At 40.3% G+C, this 19449-nt stretch overlaps 1 protein-coding gene across 1 annotated transcript in view; it reads left to right on the top strand.

Moving 5' to 3' along the window:
• The window catches only part of LOC137584269 (serine-rich adhesin for platelets), a 174921-nt gene that overhangs the window by 100816 nt on the left and 54656 nt on the right, over positions 1 to 19449 (top strand). Inside the window, 1 exon segment of the mRNA XM_068299584.1 lies at positions 12795 to 14474. Coding sequence (XP_068155685.1) covers positions 14315 to 14474 — 160 coding nt within the window. The 5' untranslated portion in view covers positions 12795 to 14314.

The following is a 19449-nucleotide window of genomic DNA, read 5'->3' as shown; positions in this document are numbered from 1 at the left end:
GGACCAGCCCGGGGGGCAGGTGCTTGCCTAATTGTTGTGCTGTCTTGCTCTGAATTTTGCTAAGTAGATTCTCTTGTATAAAATTTTAGTGACACTGTCAGCTTCCGATCTGGCCGAGGCAGCAGCGAGTCAGTACACTTGACACTTTGTGTCAAAGTTCATTGTTGCAGGACGTCAGTTTTCTGTTTTCTGCCAAGCTCGCGTGCCTCTATCGCATATTTCATTCTATTTCTGTTTTATGTCTTATAATTTCAGCCATGACAATGGCTAATTAATGAGACTAAGCGAAGCAAGCGAATTATTTTTACTCATTTGGCATAGAAACTTGATCCAGTTGAAGAGTTGGAAATGTCAAGTAGCTAAATTTTAAGCGCTCATATTCTTAACTCAGTAAAGTAGGTAAACGAGATTTCTATGGAAAAAGCCATAATTGTATGGCACTTATGTTGATGCTGCTGTTGCTCCTGATGATGATGATGATGACGGAGATGACGAGAATGTGGCATAACAATTGATTAGAATGAAGTGGTGGGCGACAACATGACATGGCATGTGAGTCGTGCCATATGTGACCCTGTGTGTGTTCGCGTAATCACATGGCCCAGTGAATTTATTGAATGCCATGCGAATATAATAAAATATGTATCATTTTGTCCAACAGAACACTGGCAGAGCACAAATCCCTCTTGCCTGAATCTCTATTAAGCGCAACAATTGCCTTTTTGCACGGCAAAGGACGCCAGGATGGCAGGACGTCAAGACGCCTTTTCCATAATGATACTCATCATGATTACACGATGATGATGACGCGGTATGAGGAGTGGGCCGCAGCATCTGCTGGTTGCCTTCTAACAATGTTAAACACCCAGCAGCAACAATGAGTATGCCGATTTAATAATAACACGACAAACATGACGCACATATGGCAGCATCCATGCCGAACAAATTATAAGAGCTGCCAGAGCACGGCATTGTCCTTCCTCCTTAAACAAACAGACACACAGAAAAATGGTTTAAAAATTGCAAAATGTAAGCCAGTCTTGAAAATTGCCCTGGCAGGCAGTTTATAAAAATTAAGCGGCAAATATATTTACCAAATTACTGTCAAATGCCGCACGCTCCGTAGAGCAGGAACCAGCAGAAGCCATAGCGGAACCTTGCCGACGGCAGGATTCTTACAACCAACCATCGACCCACCTCAGCGTACCCACCTATCTCGTACCTTCACTTGCGCTAAATTAGATTTTGGCCCTTCTTAGTCGCGCTGTCGCTTCATTTTGTCAGTCAACTGCTTGGTCTTGTTAGCACAGCGAGAACAACGACCAAATGGCCAAAACGGCCACACAATGGATGTGAATGAATGCCGACGCCTTCAGTGCCAGAGGTTCATTGTGTGTCCTTTTGGCATTGTGTCATTCGCTTGAATGAAATAGCACACTAAGTAGATTAGGGCCAATGACATTGGCCACTTTCTATGTGTGTGTGTGTGTTTGTGTGTGTAAGTGTGCTCTTGCAAGGGGAAGTTTTCTTTAAGTTTCCTACCAGCACAGGCCAAGGATATAATTGTATGAATTTCATTTATGTCTCTTTTGAGCAGAAGTCGCTTCGTCTGACGGCTTCTGTCGAAAAGCTAAATGAGTTTGACTGCATCAACACCAACAAGCACACAGATACACACACACATACATAGACAAATACGCACCTAGAAAGGTATACAGGCAATGCTAATGCTGTTGAAATGCAATCGTCAACCGCACCACGAAGCACGTGCAATGTGGTCGACTATAATGCAAAAGCCAAGGCAAACACATATACAGACACACACACACACACAAATACTCATTCTCAGTGGAGCAACACGCTGGGTTCTAGCACAGTGGGACTTATAGAAAGTTATTTTAGTTGCAACTAAAATAAAAGTTTGTAAACTCACATAAACTACACAGAAGACGTAAGTGATCTAATTTAGTTAAACTATTTGAAGTATCGATAACAATTTGTGTACAAATTGATGGCAAATTGAATTTCATTCTGATAACCAGTAAAATGCATAATTTTCTTGTAATTGAGACACTGTGTGTTACATGTCGTGCATTTCAAATAGTTAAAGTTGCCGCAAATGGTATATATGCCCCCGAACGCAGAAAAGTAGGCAACGCATGTCTTGCATTCTCTGTAAGTGTAAGCGTATGTGTCTCTCTTTGTCTGTGTGTGTGTGTGTGTGTGTATATAGGTGACTGCCAACAAAACGTAATTATTCATAATTCAATTTTCTAACAGTAGATGGCGCATGACGATTTCACACCAACCGCAATTGCAATTCGAATGCCTCTCTCTTTCTCTGTGTGTGGGTGCAGTACACACACACATATGCAAGTATGTATGCGGTATATGTTTGTATGTCAGTTCGTGTGCAGTTAATGTGCTTTTTGGCATGCATGCGGGGTTATGCAATATTAAGCATACGCATTCGCCCATGTTTGCCAAGGGTTTGGCTTGAATTCACATATCCCATTTTCCCCATTCGCATTTGGCTGAGTTGAGTGTGGACAGATGCAGAAGCAGAAACTGGGATGCGGTCCACGGTGGTTGCCTCCTAAAATTCAAATCTTGTACAAATGCTGTTGGCTCGACATTATTGCCGTGTGTTTATTTAGTTGTCATCTGTACGTGTGCATGCCAGGCATAATATGTATTGGTGTTGGCTTTGATGCGGCTCAACTAATTGTGTATCGTCGTCAGATGTTGGCTGCTCCATGCTAGTTCCCAGCACGCATTCGGCAAAGCAAACGCTGTTGGAACACGTTCAAGTATACAATAATATTGCTTATAGTCTGTTGGTTTTGTTTGGTGCAATAAATTCTCATAAATTTATGCACTTATTTCTAAGATAACTGCCACAACAGCAAATGCAGCTGTGAGCATTTACGATAACATGCAATTAGACGAAAGATATTTGTGCAAATTTCTTGCGTAAATATTTCGGCATAATAATTGCCTCGTTGGATTGCCTCTCACTGACAAGTGGCAGGTGGCTGGTGGCCTACTTATTTAGCATTCGACCATTTTGTAATTTTACGCGACATATCCGCTTGCCGGGCATTTAGGTTTCATTTAAGGAACACAGCTCCTGCCCACCTTCCGGTTGAGTTAACGCTTTTTCTCCTGTAGCCCCTCACTCATTCTGTCTCTCTCCCCGTCTCTGTGCGCACTTCTTTCCTTGTAAACGGATATCCGTAGAACGTTGCTCACGTTCCAGTCGCATTTTTCTTTGGGTTGCAGCTTTCAGATTTCTCTTCTGTTCCTTTTTTTCTGCTCAAACATTGTAAAAAAAAAGAGAAGGAAAGAAAACTTCAACGACAATACTGAAACAAGAAACGCGCACAAAAGAAATGGAAATGGTCATAAAAAGGAAACACTTTTGCACTTTAATTTATTTTCACCGCCTCAGAAAAATGCGAAATAAAAAGGGCTAGAAGAGAAGGCGTTACGAGTTGTGCTCTCACTCAAAAAGCTAACGAGTTGAGTGTGGAAATACGACCAAAACAATTACGCGACACTGTGAAATGACATGGTATAAGCCTTCTTTTGCAACTGTTAAGTAGAAAGTGTTGTCAGGCCTCTTTTTCTCTGAGTGTGACTACCATTCTCTGTGTAAATATTGACTTTTGACTGGGTCACAATTCACGACTGCAATAAGAAATTGACCTACTCATTGCTAGTTCGGGTACGAAGGTATGAAAATTGCAATTGTTTGGCCCCTTTGGTCTATTGCATGTCCAACAGCTATCATTTGGCCTCACTGTTTAATTTAAATAAATGTGGCACCATGTGACTAACACCCCTTCCAGGGACCGCCTGCTGGGTGTCGCTAAAAAGTGCCTCTAATGGTCCTGCTGTGCGAACCGCGACATTTTGTGTTGCTGTTGCTGTTGTCGTGGTACTAAGGCAATTTGTTGTTATTATTTTGGTAACAGTTTAATTTTTGACGCACGCAGCGTGAAAGCTAGTCCGAATGGGCCGTTTCGTGGTGCTTGGCTTCTGCTTCTATGGCAGTAAGGATATGCGTTATCCTTTTACCAGCTATTTAGCATTTAAATGCTTAGCGCTTAGCCTTTTTTCCTGCCTTGACACTCTTTGCGCTGTTGTTGCCACTTCAATTCTTTTTTTGGCGTCCTTGGTGCTTGTCCTCAGGCTGTTTTACTCCCCGAGTCAGAACTTGGCGGGTGTAGTAGGAGAGAGAGAGAGTGAGAGAGACTGTGAAAGAAGTATACGCCACGTGAAGCCAATTTTCGTGAGTGTTATCAGAAAAGCTTATCGAGATTTGTTTTGTCTCATTCTACCAAAAAATTTGCTAATAAGAACTATGAAGATTATCGAAAATGAAGGAATGAGATTTGACTGTTGGCATTTGTGAAATGTTTGTTTGAGCTTCATTAAGTATACGCCCCGCATATCGCATAGTTGGAAATTCTTTGACGCTTCTCCCTGTCTCTCTCATCTTTTTCTTTCTCTCTGTTCCCTTTGTATCATTATCTAAAATCCTCTCCCTCCCACACACACACACACACTTCATATATCAATTTCGCACACTTCATCAAGTTGAAGCTGGCAGCTGGCGTAAGCAAGCGTGTAAAGCTTAGAATAGAAGTTGATTATATACATGAGCTGAGCTAAACTTGGGTCTTCTCCCTTCTTTAGATCTTTTTTCAAAGTAGCAGCAAATCTGCTGTGCAAAATTTTTATGCTATTTATTTAAATTTTTTCGTTCACACTCTAAGCACATGTAAGCTGACATATATGTACTGCAAAACATTAGAAGCATTTCTTTTGTGATTTTTGCAGGGAGTGAGGGGCTTCGGGGCTGGCAACTGTCATAGACAAGCATTTACAATTTAACCAGAGCACGGCAAACTAAGCAGAATTGTAAGCCAACAACCCGCTAGCAATGTAATAAGCAATAACAGTTACCACACGGGCGTCGGGGCGACCGGGTGACGGTTCGCGGGGTGCTAGCTAGGCGATGGGGCGCGGCGTGTGTTCTGCGGTTTGTCGAGGCGCGAAACTGAAATGGCGCAAGTTTATTTAATATCCAAGAAGAGCGGAAGGACGCGACGTATGACGTGTGATGCGTTATGTTCTATGGTCGTGTAGGCAGCATTGAAAATGTTTGCATTTGCCAAATTGCCTTGCGTGTCAACACTAAATAGCAGACAAGTCTAAAACAGTTTTTGTGCTCCTGCCATCTCTCTGTTTCATCCACGAACTCCCTTAGGCTCTAGCAGGCAAAACTTTTGAATTCGCGCAGTTGTTTTGTGGTTGCTGCTTTTTAAAATATTTTCAAGTGAAATTTACGCATTGTTGGCACACTTCGAACACCCTTTTCAACTGTTTGCTATATACAAACACAGTCACACACACGCACCCACACACCCACAAATACACAAGCCAATATTTGTTGTTGTTGTTATTGTTGTTGCTGGTGTTGTTGTTTTTAGCCGAAAAGCAAAGCAAAAGCAGCTTAACTTATGTCAACCCGATAGCATCTTGGGCCATAAATGTCTGCTTCTCCTCCTTTTTTTGGCATAGAAGGAGCCAACCAACAGACAGAAGAAATCGTTGAGACGTTGCGAAATCAGTGGAGAAAAGCTTTTCAGAAAGTTTTTGTCAAACATTTGTGTGGCACTTGTAAATTTGTTGTGATTTCTTGATAGCTCCTTATGGCAGGCGTTCGTATGTGTGTCTCCAAAGTGTATGTGTGAGTGTGTGTGTGTATGTGCGGGAGTAGGCAGCTTCAGACTTTTATGAATTTTCATGTGCTTTCAAGCGTAGGAGCTGAAACAAGGCAAGCGAACGCTGCCATCGTGTGAAAGAATTTATAAAGGCATCCCAAACCCCATTCCTGTCTCTGTCACCCCCTACCCACGACCCGACTATTCGTATTCATATATATGAGAGTGTGGAAAGTTTTCTTTTTCAAGCTTGAATAACTTCATTATAAAGAATTTAAAGCCACCAAACTTCTCCGGCTCCGTTTCTGGCGTTGATTTATGAACGAATGATTAGAAACGGGAAATATCAATAACATAACTCGCAGCGCTTCCATCTCTCTCTCTCTCTCTCTCTCTCTATCTTTCTGTCTCTGTGACTGGCAAATTATGCGTAAACCCTGAAATGGCAAATTCTTATCGCACTCCACTCCATCCACACCAGAGCAGACCAGATCAAAAGCTACAAAATCAATTTTGGCTACCCAGCAACCACCCACAGCTTGCGGTCAGTTTTTAGATTTTTCTATGCAATTTGCAGTAAGTAGAAAAGGAATTTCCTTCGTTTTCTTCATACCATTCTCAATGACTCCTTCCCTGTTTGCTCTCTAACAAAAAAAATGGCGAACTGAAGCTAGGATGCCACACCCAATCATTGTGTGTCCACTTCATCATCATTTTTGCCAGCCATCAAAATGAAATGTCAAACTAAATGGCAACAATTTTGATTGAATTTTTCAGAACGTTCACTTCGCTCTCGGCTTCATCTTCTTCTCCTTCATCTTCATTTGCTGCAGCTCTGTTTCCGCTGCTGCTGTTGTATTTTGTGTTGCATACTTTGTGGCATTGGTTTGAATTGCAGTGGGAGGAAGTGATAGTAGGGCGTGAGTTGAAAATAGCAACACGTTCCAAAAGGAAATTCGTTTGTGGCTTTTCACACTTTGGTTTTTTTTTTTTTTTGAATTCAACTGCCCGTTCGAGGCCATTTTAGCTATTTAAAGTTGAAGACGTGCCAAGGCTGGCGGCATGCATCATGCAGCAAGAAGCAAATACCAAGCAGCCAGCAGGCAGGATGAGAAATACCGACAATAAAATGCAATTCATTCTCTAAACTGACTGCATGAGGCAGCTGAATCACAGTCATGTGCACATTTTTGTTGCTACAGTGGGAGGGGGTGTAGGTGTGGGCGAATCGGTGGTTGGATGTACGTACGGCATTTTATGACAAAGCCAATCTAAGCGAAAGCTAGGAAGACGTTGACATATTTTTACTTGGCAACGTGCAGTGCATTTCTTGTATTCTTTTTTATTTTTCCAGGCCGCTGACAAAATGTGCCCGTTACCGCAATGCAATGACGATGAGAAAAGCAGAGCCGGCACGGGTTTTGGGCCTGAGATTGGGGTTTTGGGTTGACATCAATCTGTCTCGTGCTGCTGCTGCTGCTGTTGCTGCTATTGCTGGTACTGCTCTAGCTACATGAGACACAAATACACAAATACTACATTAACCCAAATGCAAAGCCGTGCCAAGAGCCTGGCAACCAAATGCCTGTGGGACATGTATCCACATGTATGTGATATACCTATGTATACATTTAGATGCAGATGAAATGCTGCCATTTAAATCTACCATCTGCTTTAATATGCCCATTGCCAACTGTTCTAGGAATTTTCACTCTGATCCACATTTAATCTGTTGAAAACAAAAGCCAACAATCTTCCAAGACTAAGCGCCGCATAGTTAGCATTAATGGTAATGGTGCTGAACTTGAAATCCTTTCTCCCAATTTCGGGGATACATTTTGGGGTCTTTGCATTGTGTTTTAAATAATTTTCAAATGGGTCACATTACACCCAACAAAAAACAAGGGCGACAACAACAGCAGTAGCAGCAATAGCATCAGTAGCGAAAGCAGCTGGTAAGTAATTGCAAAAGGGTCGCAGGCAGCCATACGATGTTGTGTTTGTTGGTTTGGGAGAACTGCCAAAAGGATGCGTCGTCGGAGTTCAGCTTATGACAAGCAGAAGAAACGAAATATGAAATGGCAAAACGAAAAAAGGTCAAAAACACTTGGCAGTACATTATCTGGGCCACTGACTGAATGGCTGACCAAACTGACAACTGACGACGGACGAAAAAGAAACAAGGACATGACGACAGTGGAGAGAAGTCGTTCTCTTCGACTGAGACCCGATGGGCTGACATTTTCGTTATTATTCTTATTCGTGCATGATGTGAGTTGTGGTTGTGGCTCTTGTTGTTGATGTTGTTGTTGTTATTGTTGGCTCAATTTCCTAGCCATTTCCGGCTTTTCTTTTGCTCTGAAATTACGTAAAACATACAAAAACAGAAGTTACTAAAAGAACCAAGAGGCAAAAGGAAAGACAAGGAAAACCCAACACAGACCGTGCGGGTCATTCCACTTGATTTCCGAAAAGGATACTGGCCATACAAGAGAAAGGAAAAAAAAAAAACAAAAAACACAACACAAAAAGAAAACAAGTACACCGAAGAGAGACGATGGTGATGCAGACGACCGCAAGCACAAAAGAAATGAACTTCCCCACTTCCAAGCCCATTGCCGATGCTGTCCTTGTTACTGCTTCTGCTGCTGCTGCTGCTCACTCAATGGTCCATAAATCGGTTGTCAACTATTCAAATGCAGACAATTGATTACAGCGATAAAGCTGAAGAGCCTTTTGCCTGTGAGTGAGTGACGCCCCCTTATTGCTGCTTCCTCTCCACCTTCCATCTTCTCTTGGCTCTAATGAAAGCAGCTGCGCCACTCAAAATGATATTGAGGTGGGGATAGAAATACGTATTTAGTCGCCAAAGCTTCGGTTCATTTTTATGTGTTTTTCTTTTAGGAAGAGAGATCTGAGCGTAAGTAAAGTGGAGCCCGAAAATGAGGCGCAGCAAGTCAATAGCCTGTAAGACCATTTAAGCCAGCCTTGGAATTAGGTTACAGTTCCACACACACACACACCTAAACATAACACAACACATATACACACGGCCATAACTTCACATACAGTACTCGCCCATTGAGATAATTACAGTCAATACTCGTAGCTGCAAACTGCAAAGTCAACACGGCGTCTACGCCTCAAGTGTCTATCGATTTGAACTCCGCCTGAATGGATAAAGCTAAAGCTTTAGCCAACGGGTTCGCTTAGCTTTGATGCCCCACTCTAGAGTCGATAGTAAAGGTGCTTCAAGTTTATGCCCGGCAAAATATTTATTCACAGTTCAATAAATAAACCTTGTGTGTATGTATGTGTGTGTGCTAACTGAAGTAACCCGTAACCATCCATTCATCCATCCATCCAGCTCTTACCACAAATCGGATCCATCTTCAATGTGGGGGTGCCGTAAGACGCGGTAGTTTTAAATAAGAAATGAATACAACGCCTTTGTTCGGACGCGCTGACTTGACTTGAATTGAGTTGAGTTTTAATATACGGATGTATTTGCTTAGTCTCTGCTACGTCTCCCACCATACAACAAAAGGGCCTGGGCATTTAGCACTCTCTGTTTACGCTACTGCCAAACCGGAGATAGGGAAACAAGTGGAAATAGAAGTGGATCAACGTCTTTCACATTTGGAATGGCACAAGGCGTGGCCAAGTTGATTGGGTTGCATCAAAGCGATGCAGCTGGCATTATAAAGTGCGGCCACGTATTACACGGCCAGAAAGAAAATTGTTGTGTCCATGTGCAGTCCATGTGAACGTGTTCTTGTGTCTGTGTTAGTGTTAGCGGGTATCTATTTATCCAACTTTCTCTCTCTATCTTACAATTTCTTTACATCTACTATCACAAACTCCCCAAGTGCTCGTCCACTTGTGCGTCTTCATCTTTGCCTTAAGTTGGGAGAACAAAAAAAAAGGTATAGAAACAAATTGGTAGACTTCGCCCTAGCTGACGTGACATGCCCTTAAAAGATATAGAAAACTGTAAAACGCGACTAATTGGCAAAGAAACTACATTAAATATAGTAGTTTTAGCCTTCAAACTTCTGTCGAATTGTCATAGGGCAGGTCAAACTGTCTTAAACTCAACAAAAACATAATTCGCTTGGCAACAAAGACTGCCAAAGTTAAGCATGTTGCCATATATATGTATATGGGTTCGTGTGGGTAGTTGGGCAGGTCAGACGGCCCCAAACAGTTTATAGTCTAGGCCAATAATTTAAGAACTTCACGCTACACAAAGTTCAAGTAAAGTATGCCTGCTTGCCCGCCCTAAAAGATGGCAAACGGAAATTTACTGCAGGCACGAACGACTCAATGCTAAAAATGAGAAAGCTGAAAGAGAGAAAGGCACACGGATAAAAGGGGTTTGGTGGAAACTCTCAAACAGAGACCAGAAGTTGCCGGAATTGGTGCTGGAACTGCTAGGAACCTTAAGGCGAAGTCCGTAAGCAAAATATGCACATTTCCACACTTAATAACAAAATATGTTAAACAAAATCATTTGATGTTTGGAGTAATTTCGCGCGTCACGGTCTTAAGAAATACTCGGGGTATGGTGGTTGGGAGAGGATTGTGTAAATGTGTATGTGTGTGTACATATAACGTACGATGTACGTTGCCATGAGGCATAAAAATAAACACATGTTTACATGCAAATTACATAAAGCAAACGGCTGCTGTCTGGCAATGGCAAAGCGGCGAACGCAAATTATATGCTGCCTACTTTTAGGCCGCAACGGCATATCAAATTTCAAAAGTAAATTGTATGGGGATTTTTCTTACATTTATTTCCGCAGAAAAAACCCCGAGTCCAGACAATGTCGCGTCGTTGTCCGCCACTCTGTTCCCTCCATTCCTTATGCTTGCATACATTAAAGGACGTGTGTGTCAGTGTGTGTTGTGTGTCTGTAGGTTTTGTAACAAAAAACCGCAAGAGCCGCAACAGACGTAACAGCGAAACATGTAAACAAACTCATTTAACTGATTTTCATGAAAAGAAAATGTGGCTCCTGGGCATGGGCTTAAAAAAAGCGGAGAATGGCAAATGAGCATGAGCGGGTACATTATCATCATCTCGTTTACTTTTTTTTCAACTCTTTCCAACAAAATGGCGCACAGCCTGGAGCCAGATTTACATGTCACTCGACTTAAGTTGGTACTGGACCTCACCACACCTCGAGTCCAGCCCGAGGACAAGTTAACTTGCCAGTTCTTGCTCTAGTTCTCGGCCCTGTCTCAAGTTGTGCACATAATCTTTGCATAATTTCCAACTCAGCTTTTTCCTTTCCATTTTGTGGCTGGGAGTTGTGTTTTTTCCTACTTCTTGTTCACTTTCGAACGTGCTAAGCGGCGAAAACGGCAAATGTCAGCAGAAAAGAAAAAAAACCAAACAAGTTTGGGTTTGCCGCTTTTTTTTTTTTTGCTTGTATCTCATTCGTGGCTGGCTCACAGAAAAATGAGGAAAAAAGATGTATAAATAAAAAGGACCTTCAACAAATTGCCTGCTATCGGATGGTCATCTCTTCGGGCACTGGGAACCGAATTAGCACACACATTTAGCCTACATAATCGTGTATAAAAATGGCGGAATTATGCAAGATTTTTTTTTATGGCCAACAGCAAGTAGTAGGAGCAGCAAAGGCATTAAGTTAACAGGTCTCGTTTTCCAACAAAGTAATAACCAGCATCTTGAAATAAGAAATCAGAAGGGAAGTTCACTTTTCGCTTTGCTCTCAAAATCAAGTTCAATTTCACTTTGAAATTGGAGCAACAAAAGCGCAAAAGTTGAAGTGCACATATGTGTGAAATCAAAAAAGGATAATTGAGACATGTGAACAATATCCCTAAGTGCGCACAGCAATTCTCAAAGCAAAAGGTCGCACATCAAAGGTCACCCCAACTCCTTACTCCTTTTGCTTCTCCTTCAGCCAGTCAACTTCATCATAGCCAGTTTTCTTCGTTGTTTCCATAACCAGATGAAAAGCAATTAACAAGAGTAAAAGCAAGAAAAACTGACTGGAGATGGCGGAAAATAAAAATATTAAATGCTCCAAAGGGGTTCTTGGCAAATGAAAAGTACTAAACGAAAAGAAGAGAAACCAACCAGAAGGGAGGGTAAAAAAAAAACGAAAAGAGTGTTTCACACACACACACACATATACGCACGACAAAGCAGAATAATAAATTTCAATTCAGACGACGAGGACATGACGTCTCTGCTTCACGTCGACGTGCATGTGTTGATAAGAAAACGTTGTGCGAGGGAGCATTTCCAGGTTTCTCATTTCCATGCAGGTGGCTGGGCCAAGCCTTTGGGCTAGGGCCTACAAAAACACAAAAAAAAAAAATGGCTTATGCGAGTAGCAAATATAGAAAAAGCAAACGAGTGAGGGAAAAAGTCGCGCATAAATGCCAAGTGGGTGCACACACACACACACACTCACACATAGACAGAGTGCCATTGCCTGGTGAAAGGAAATGCGCAACGCAGCCCAAAGGTGTCAAGCGGAAAATAAAGCATAATAATGGTTGCAGCCTCGCACTTAGTATGTGTGTGTGTGGGAAAGAGAACAAAAGGTTGACTGCGACCCGACCAGGACACCACCTACAGGCTCATAGCCTAGACACACGTCACTCAACCAGTCCGTCACTCAGCCCGTCAGTCTTTTGCTAGGCGACCTTCGGGAGTGCGTAAAAGATGATGCCATCTCCTTTTGCCACCTGACGCATTATCCGGTCCCGGCTAAGTCATATATCCTGACTAGGAGAGAAAAAAGAAAGAAAAAGTTCATCACAAAGCACGAGCGAAAAGTTTAGCATAAAATGCAGAAATGAAAGCGAAACTGAACTAATAAATTATGAAAAATAAATATGAAGCACGACGAAAGAAACCAAAGCTTCAAAGGAAATTTTAAATTAGTTACCCCCAGATTACATGAGTTTTGCATTTAAGGTCATAATAACCGTAAGCTTTGCCCCCCTTAAAGACTCTCCAGACAATTTACTCATCAGACTTTCGTCTTTTTTTCCTTTCTCTCTCTTTTTTTGCAGATTCTGGCAAGGAGTATGTGAAGATGCCAAAGGCAAGGCCCAAACCGAAGCCCAAGAAAATCAAAACCAAAGCTATCCAAAATTGGGCCATGTTCTTTGGTACAGTAACAGCAAAAACTGATGGTCAACTGATTTGAGGAAAAGAAACGCGCAACAATAACGTTAAGCGGAAAAGGCAAAGGAAAAAGTTATTTGAATTTGTGTCTAAGACAGAGGATATAGACACGAAGGGAAGAAGAGACGACAACCCAAAACAAATTGTGTACATATTTTGTTGTCTCTCTCTCTCTCTCTCTCTCTCTCTCTCTCACATTGTGTGTGTGTTTCTGTTCGTGTAAATAAATGCAATACAAAAAGGGGCAAACCGAAACAAAAGCAAAAACCAACACAAAGAATAACAAGGGAAAGAGAAATGGCAAAAAGTGCAGTTAAGCGTGGAAATTGCATTAAAAATTGAAAAAAAGGAAACAACAAGCTACAAAAGAACCTGGCAAAAAGAATCGCCAGAGTTAACGAGCGCTAAAAAGCAACAAAAAGCATAACTGAAAAAAGAAAAGAAAAAAAAATCCCGAAAAAAGCCAGGCGAAAGGCAAAAAACAAAAGGAGTAAAAAGTTTTGATTGAAAATTTTCATTGTGCTTTCATTTGGCTGCAACGTTGCCAATTTGTTGCTCACCGCCTCCACGATTCGGATTCCTCTACATCGGCATCCGCATCCGCATCCGCATCCCGATCCCGTGCACCTTCTGGCCCCATCGTCTCGCCTTCTGTTCACCATTGACGGTTGACTGTGTAAATTTCTGATTAAAACACCACAAACAAAAAGAAACAAAAACCTCTCCCGAGGTGCAAAGTGAAATAATAAACAAATGCAGACAATATAGACGAAAAAAAGAAAGAAACCCAAACGAGCAACAAAAATAATTGCAAATATATTTCATATACATATAGTAATTGTAAAATTGGTTCTTGTAATTTGTTGTGTTTCAAAGTTGATTTCCATCAAACGATACTGTGCGAAATATATCAAATTTCCATAATTGATTTATTTATTCGTTGTCATGACAGTAATTCTTCATGCAGTTCCCCAAATATATTTTTTGTTAATGTTGTTTATACACATCTATGAGATCGGCAAGTGCGGCAATAATCCGATATATCTGATGTGAACCCAAAAAAAAAAAAAATAAAGTAAAAATAAAAATCGAAACACGAAAATTTTCAAAAATAAAATTTCGCCTGCTGCCACGGCTAAAACAACGTAAAGTGCAGTAGAAAGTGAGTTGATACCAAAAAAAGCGGGCAAAAACAAGAAATAGTAAAATAGTGACAAGAATCGTGCCGTGCAATAAAAGTCAAGTGTGCGCCACTTAACGTCCACTTAGCGAGCCGGAGAGACACACTGACAGACAGACGGAGAGACAGAGTCGAGTCGAGTCGTTGACAAAGTAACGCATTCTACGATAAGAACAAATAGGAGAAGGAGCTCCAGCAGCCAAACGACTACCGATAAACGAGAAAATGAGCAGCTACAGCGACAACAACAACAACAGAAGCAGCAGCGGCAGCAGCAGAAGCTGGTGGAGCAGTGGGAGCAACAGCCGTAGGAGGAGCATCAACACGGTAGAGATAGCACAACTATTGCTCTTTATCAGCATCGCATTGGCATCATGCTTACCGGGTAAGTACCGAAGCGCACGAAAAATATGTATGTACACATCCTGGTTGGCCTCCTGTTTCCTGTGTCTTCCCTTTTTGGCTCTAACTTATCAGTTTGTTTTTCTTCTCCTTTGTCCCTGCCAACAGTGTTACTACCACGACACAGCTTTTGGTCCAAAAACATAGAATTAATGCAAATATTTAACGTGCTTTTTATGGATTTGTCGTTGTCATGGATGGGTATGGGTATGGCTATGGCTTTGGGTAGCCTAGCTACATTTAGCCATCGTCATCATTATCATTGACATCCATATTATGGCGTAGTCATAATGTTGACAAGTGGGCGACGAAGGCTCCTCCACTTGACATGACTTATAAATGGCTTTCGATTAAGTTGTCACATTAGCATTAATCTCGATGTGGTGTTCGCCCAACCAACCCAAGACGAACGAGCGACACCAAACAGAAGGAGTAGCAGCAGCAGCCGCCATTGAAGTTCAATCAAGTTGTCTGCTCCTTATACCATTCCATTCCATGCCATCACATCTCTTCTCGGCATTTCCAGAAGCGTGTTAATGAGCCGTACTTTGATGAGTTGGTCCCGACGTTATGACGTTTTGACAATGCACAGCGACTTCCCTGCGTTTGTCAGGTTAAGCATGGCTTGCCGTACTTGAGGTGCACTAAGTCAACTGGGTCAGTTGCTCCCTCTCTTTTACCCATCAAGTAAAGTGGCTGTCATTCTGTCTTGCCTTGCTCCTCCTCTTGCTCCTCCTTCTCAGCAATTAGATAACAAAAGGTCCATCAAAGTGCAACCCATAATTGAAATATAATTACGTACAAACTTGCTAGATATTTCGTATGCACTAATGAATCCCTCTGTATATCCCCCCGTACATATAAATATGTATAAATTAATTATTTCATTAAAATTTCATGGATTTTTGCATTGGTCGCTTATGAATTTTTAATGACTCATTCACCGGCTGAACAAGAATGTTCAATAAATATTTTTGCGTGTTATAAATAAATATGCATACATTGGATATTAATGTCCATAAGAGAGAGTCTGTTGTGAGTCGAAAAGCATTCAACAAGCATAATCTGTTTGTATCGGGCCCTGCATCAGACATTTTCAAATACATACATACATACATATATAATCTGCATATTCGTAATTGTATTGCCTGTGTAATGCTGCTCCACATAATGCAATTATACGCTATCCTGAGAGGTATTAATTGAAAAAATAATAAAGGAAAAGGTTCAATCCCAAACCGGAAATCACTGTCATTGAGAAACAATTTTGTTTTTTGCAATTTTAAGCGAATTTTTTTTTATTTATCTTTATGGACCGTTTGTTTTGTTTGTTCCAAATATGTAAATAAAATTTGAACCACATAGTTATTAAAAGTTGATTTAAAGGCAACAAGTTTAAGGGTCTCATCAATTTAGTGTCGAATCCGATTTAGGTAAAGTCTAAATCTACATTCTACATACAGCTAATTGTTTTCTGATCTTTTATATAATTTTAAAGGCCTTAGATAACTTTTTTACCTTCAAAAAGTTGTTAAAAATGTTAGTTGATGTATGAATGAATTAGAGAATTTGCTCATCAAACACGAAACCAACAAAAAGCATACAAAGTCTGATCCCTCTTTTTGATCAATACAAATGCCTAATAAAAACCGTTTCACATATGGGCTTAGTGACTGTTTTTTTCCTCTTTTTTTTGTAAACGGTTACCTTATGCCAAATATAGTTTATATGTATTTGTAGCTACCAAGTTCACACGAGATTTACGTACAATGTGTGCCACACCCCGAAAATAAAATTGGTGAATTTTTTTGCTTCACTGATTTGTAAACATTTTTTTGCATTTCCAGTCGAATAATGTATTGGAAAAAACTGTCAATTGCCTACCCCACCTTTTCACTGTGTGTGTGTGTGTGTGTGTGTTGTGACCTCTCTTTAGTCAACGAAAAGAAAACAACAAAACATAGAAACAATGAACCCAAATGGCGGATTTTGATGATAGTAAGCTACTTTTTTACCCTGTATATATAGATAGAGGGCATATTGCTTGTTCGTAATATTATGTAGACAGAAGTTGCAGTTGGTTTCTTCTATTGTTAATATTTTGAGGAGGATTATCAGTGATCATATGACCCGGAAATTTATTCAGGGTCTTTGCAATTCGATATCCCCCAACTGAAAAACGATGTAAAGTATTTTTCATTTGTCTACGACAAATCAACAGCTGGGCCAATGCTTTGTTCAAAGTTTCGTTTAATTCGCCATATTTGCGTTTGTTTAAAATTTACACAAAATAACGTTGTTGTTTTTCTTGTTGTTGTTGCTCTGCACTTTGTGCGTTTGTTGATTCTTTCAACTAGTTTGGTATGTTTGTTTTTTTGTTTCATGCACTCTTCCTATTTTGTTTTCTGTCGTTTAGAGTAGTTTTAGTACTTTGTTCTTATTGTTAACATTGTTTTTGTGCTTTTTCGTTGAATTTGGAAATAGTTTTCGGTAATGTGAAATTAATTTGCCAAATCTGTAGAGGCCATGTGTCTCTGTCTGGAAATGTTTTCGCTACAAATCTATACAAATCGAATACAGCATATAAATAAAACATTTGGACTTTTATTATAAATGCTCCAAGAACTCATCGGTGGCGGGAGGAGAAAAAGTTGGGCTTTTGTGACCCACTTGTCGTTTTATGGCAGTGCCAAAAATTGGTTTCAATAAAAATTTACGTTTCATAAAATTTATTATGTATGCAATACAATGGCCTTAAGGGCCAGCCTGCCAGCCAGCCACCCAGCCAACCAGATGAACGTGCATGGCGAAAGTCGTAGACATCAAGTACGAGAAGGACAATGGAGACGACGGTCAAATCAAAGCAGAAATGACCAAAAAACAACAAGGAAATGAACAACTTTATATGCAGGATAATGGTCTGGCCATTATGATGGCGTCTCTTCCGCTAGCTATTCGAATGTCAGTGTGTGTGTGCGTACGTGTGTGTGTGTAGGCATAGTCTAGAATTTGTTGAAACCAACTCAAAATTTATGACGTGTGCGTGTGTGGTGTAGCCGCATTTGATAAGCGATTTGTTGAAACAATTCTCACACTTGCAACTATTTGACTTTGCTTTTCGTTTTGACTTTATGGCCACATTTTAAAGTAATCAAAGTAAAAGTTTAAGCAAGGCAACAAACTAAGCAGAAGATGATGATTTGCCAAAACTTTCCTATTCAAAGTCAAATTTATGTTAAACATTAGGCAAACCCTATGAGATGGCAAAAAGGGATCGGATGCAAAAAAGACATGAGTTTTCAATTTGAGAGATCCATATATGTATGTACATATGTATGTATATATTACATACAAATATATAGACAATATACCTTCACTTACAATATATTCAATTCGGCTGAAAAGAACAGAAAGTTTCGAAATTTAATACGTGATACGCTTGCAACATTTTAAATTTATACCCCTTTTCATAATAAATAATAAAATTAAGTGAACGATATGTCAAAATTATTGTTGATATAGTTTTATTATTTTTAATTTGATTTTAAAATTCGAAACTTGTTTGAACAAAAAGTATGCCAAACATAAAACCACGACCAAAAAACCTCTAATTAATATTCTAATATTGCATTTAAAACTAATTGCCACAACTAACAATTAAATGATACATATATATACAATGATTGCCTGAAAATCCTGGAAAAATGGTGATATGATACCTTGATAAAAATATAAAAAAAAAAAAAAACATCTGTTAGTTGTCAAGGCAGCGATATATTGCCACTCTGCAGGGGTAAAATATATTTCAAAATCAAAGATAAATAAAATTTATTTTAAATTTCAGATACGCACACTCACACACATAGTGTTATTGTCGTGTGTGAGTGAGTAGGTGGATAAGCTGGAAATATATGTATATTGTTAGGCCCGGTTGTGAGCATAGGTAAACGCGTTGGCATGCGCCTAATTAAATTAAAAACGGAAATTCGAGCATGAGTCGGTGTCGGCTTTCAACTGAAAGGGAGCTTCCGGTTGGGCGTTGAGATGATGCTGGAGAGCAGCCGCCAGCACACGTGCACCTTTTTTTTGCCCCAGTTTTAATCCGAAAACAAACACAGGTGGATCCCCCACCTGTGGGGAGCTTAAGAAAGAAATTCAACCATCGATGCCAGGGCAAAGACAAAAGCATATTTCTCAGAAACAAGAAAAAAAAACGTTATGCAAAAATTTTTTAAAACAAATGTGAACGAACAACAGGCACACAACGGGGCACAAAAATGTGCTCAATAAAAGAGGCAGAAGGGGCCGAATAAAAGGAGAAAGAAGCACTACATATAAGAATAAAGTAAAGGGTAACAGGCTCCTTATTTGGGGCATGGGAACAGAAACTATAAATCTACATTGGTACTTGTTTACCTAATTCAAAAATAAGTCGAAAATAAAACCATCTGTAACAAACAGTTCACATTTGTTTGGTTGCCTTTTACTCGTTTTCTCTATCTGCAGCTTTTATGTTGTACGGATTACGAATTTTCTCGGCTCCTCTTCGAAGTGCCTGTTGTGTTATGTTGTTGTTTCTCCTTTTGCCTAGAGCTTGACCATGGCCTGCAGATTTCCTAATTCTGTGGCATGCAGCACCCTGAAAGACTTTTTGGCTGCAAACATCATTCATTATGCATGCATTTTAAATTGTAAATTTCACTTCGAATTTGATGCAGCTTCTACTTTTGTGGTTGTTGTTAATGTTATTGCTGCAAAAGCTAAGAAAGCTCAGGACCAGGCTTAGACCTGCTGATGCTGCCTTATGAGCTTTGCCATATTGTTGGAATTTTTTATTGCCTATTTTCAGAGTTCAGTCATTTTACTGTAGCTTCTTCTCAATGTCAGCTTTGTGTTGGGTATTTGGGTATTTGGGAAGAATACCTATAAATTTAATTGCCTGACAACAGCAAACACAC

The sequence above is a fragment of the Drosophila tropicalis genome, unplaced genomic scaffold (assembly GCF_018151085.1).
Source record: "Drosophila tropicalis isolate 14030-0801.00 unplaced genomic scaffold, ASM1815108v1 contig_878, whole genome shotgun sequence".
NCBI classification, from domain to species: Eukaryota; Metazoa; Arthropoda; class Insecta; order Diptera; family Drosophilidae; genus Drosophila; species Drosophila tropicalis.
This window is presented reverse-complemented; position numbering and strand designations above follow the sequence as displayed.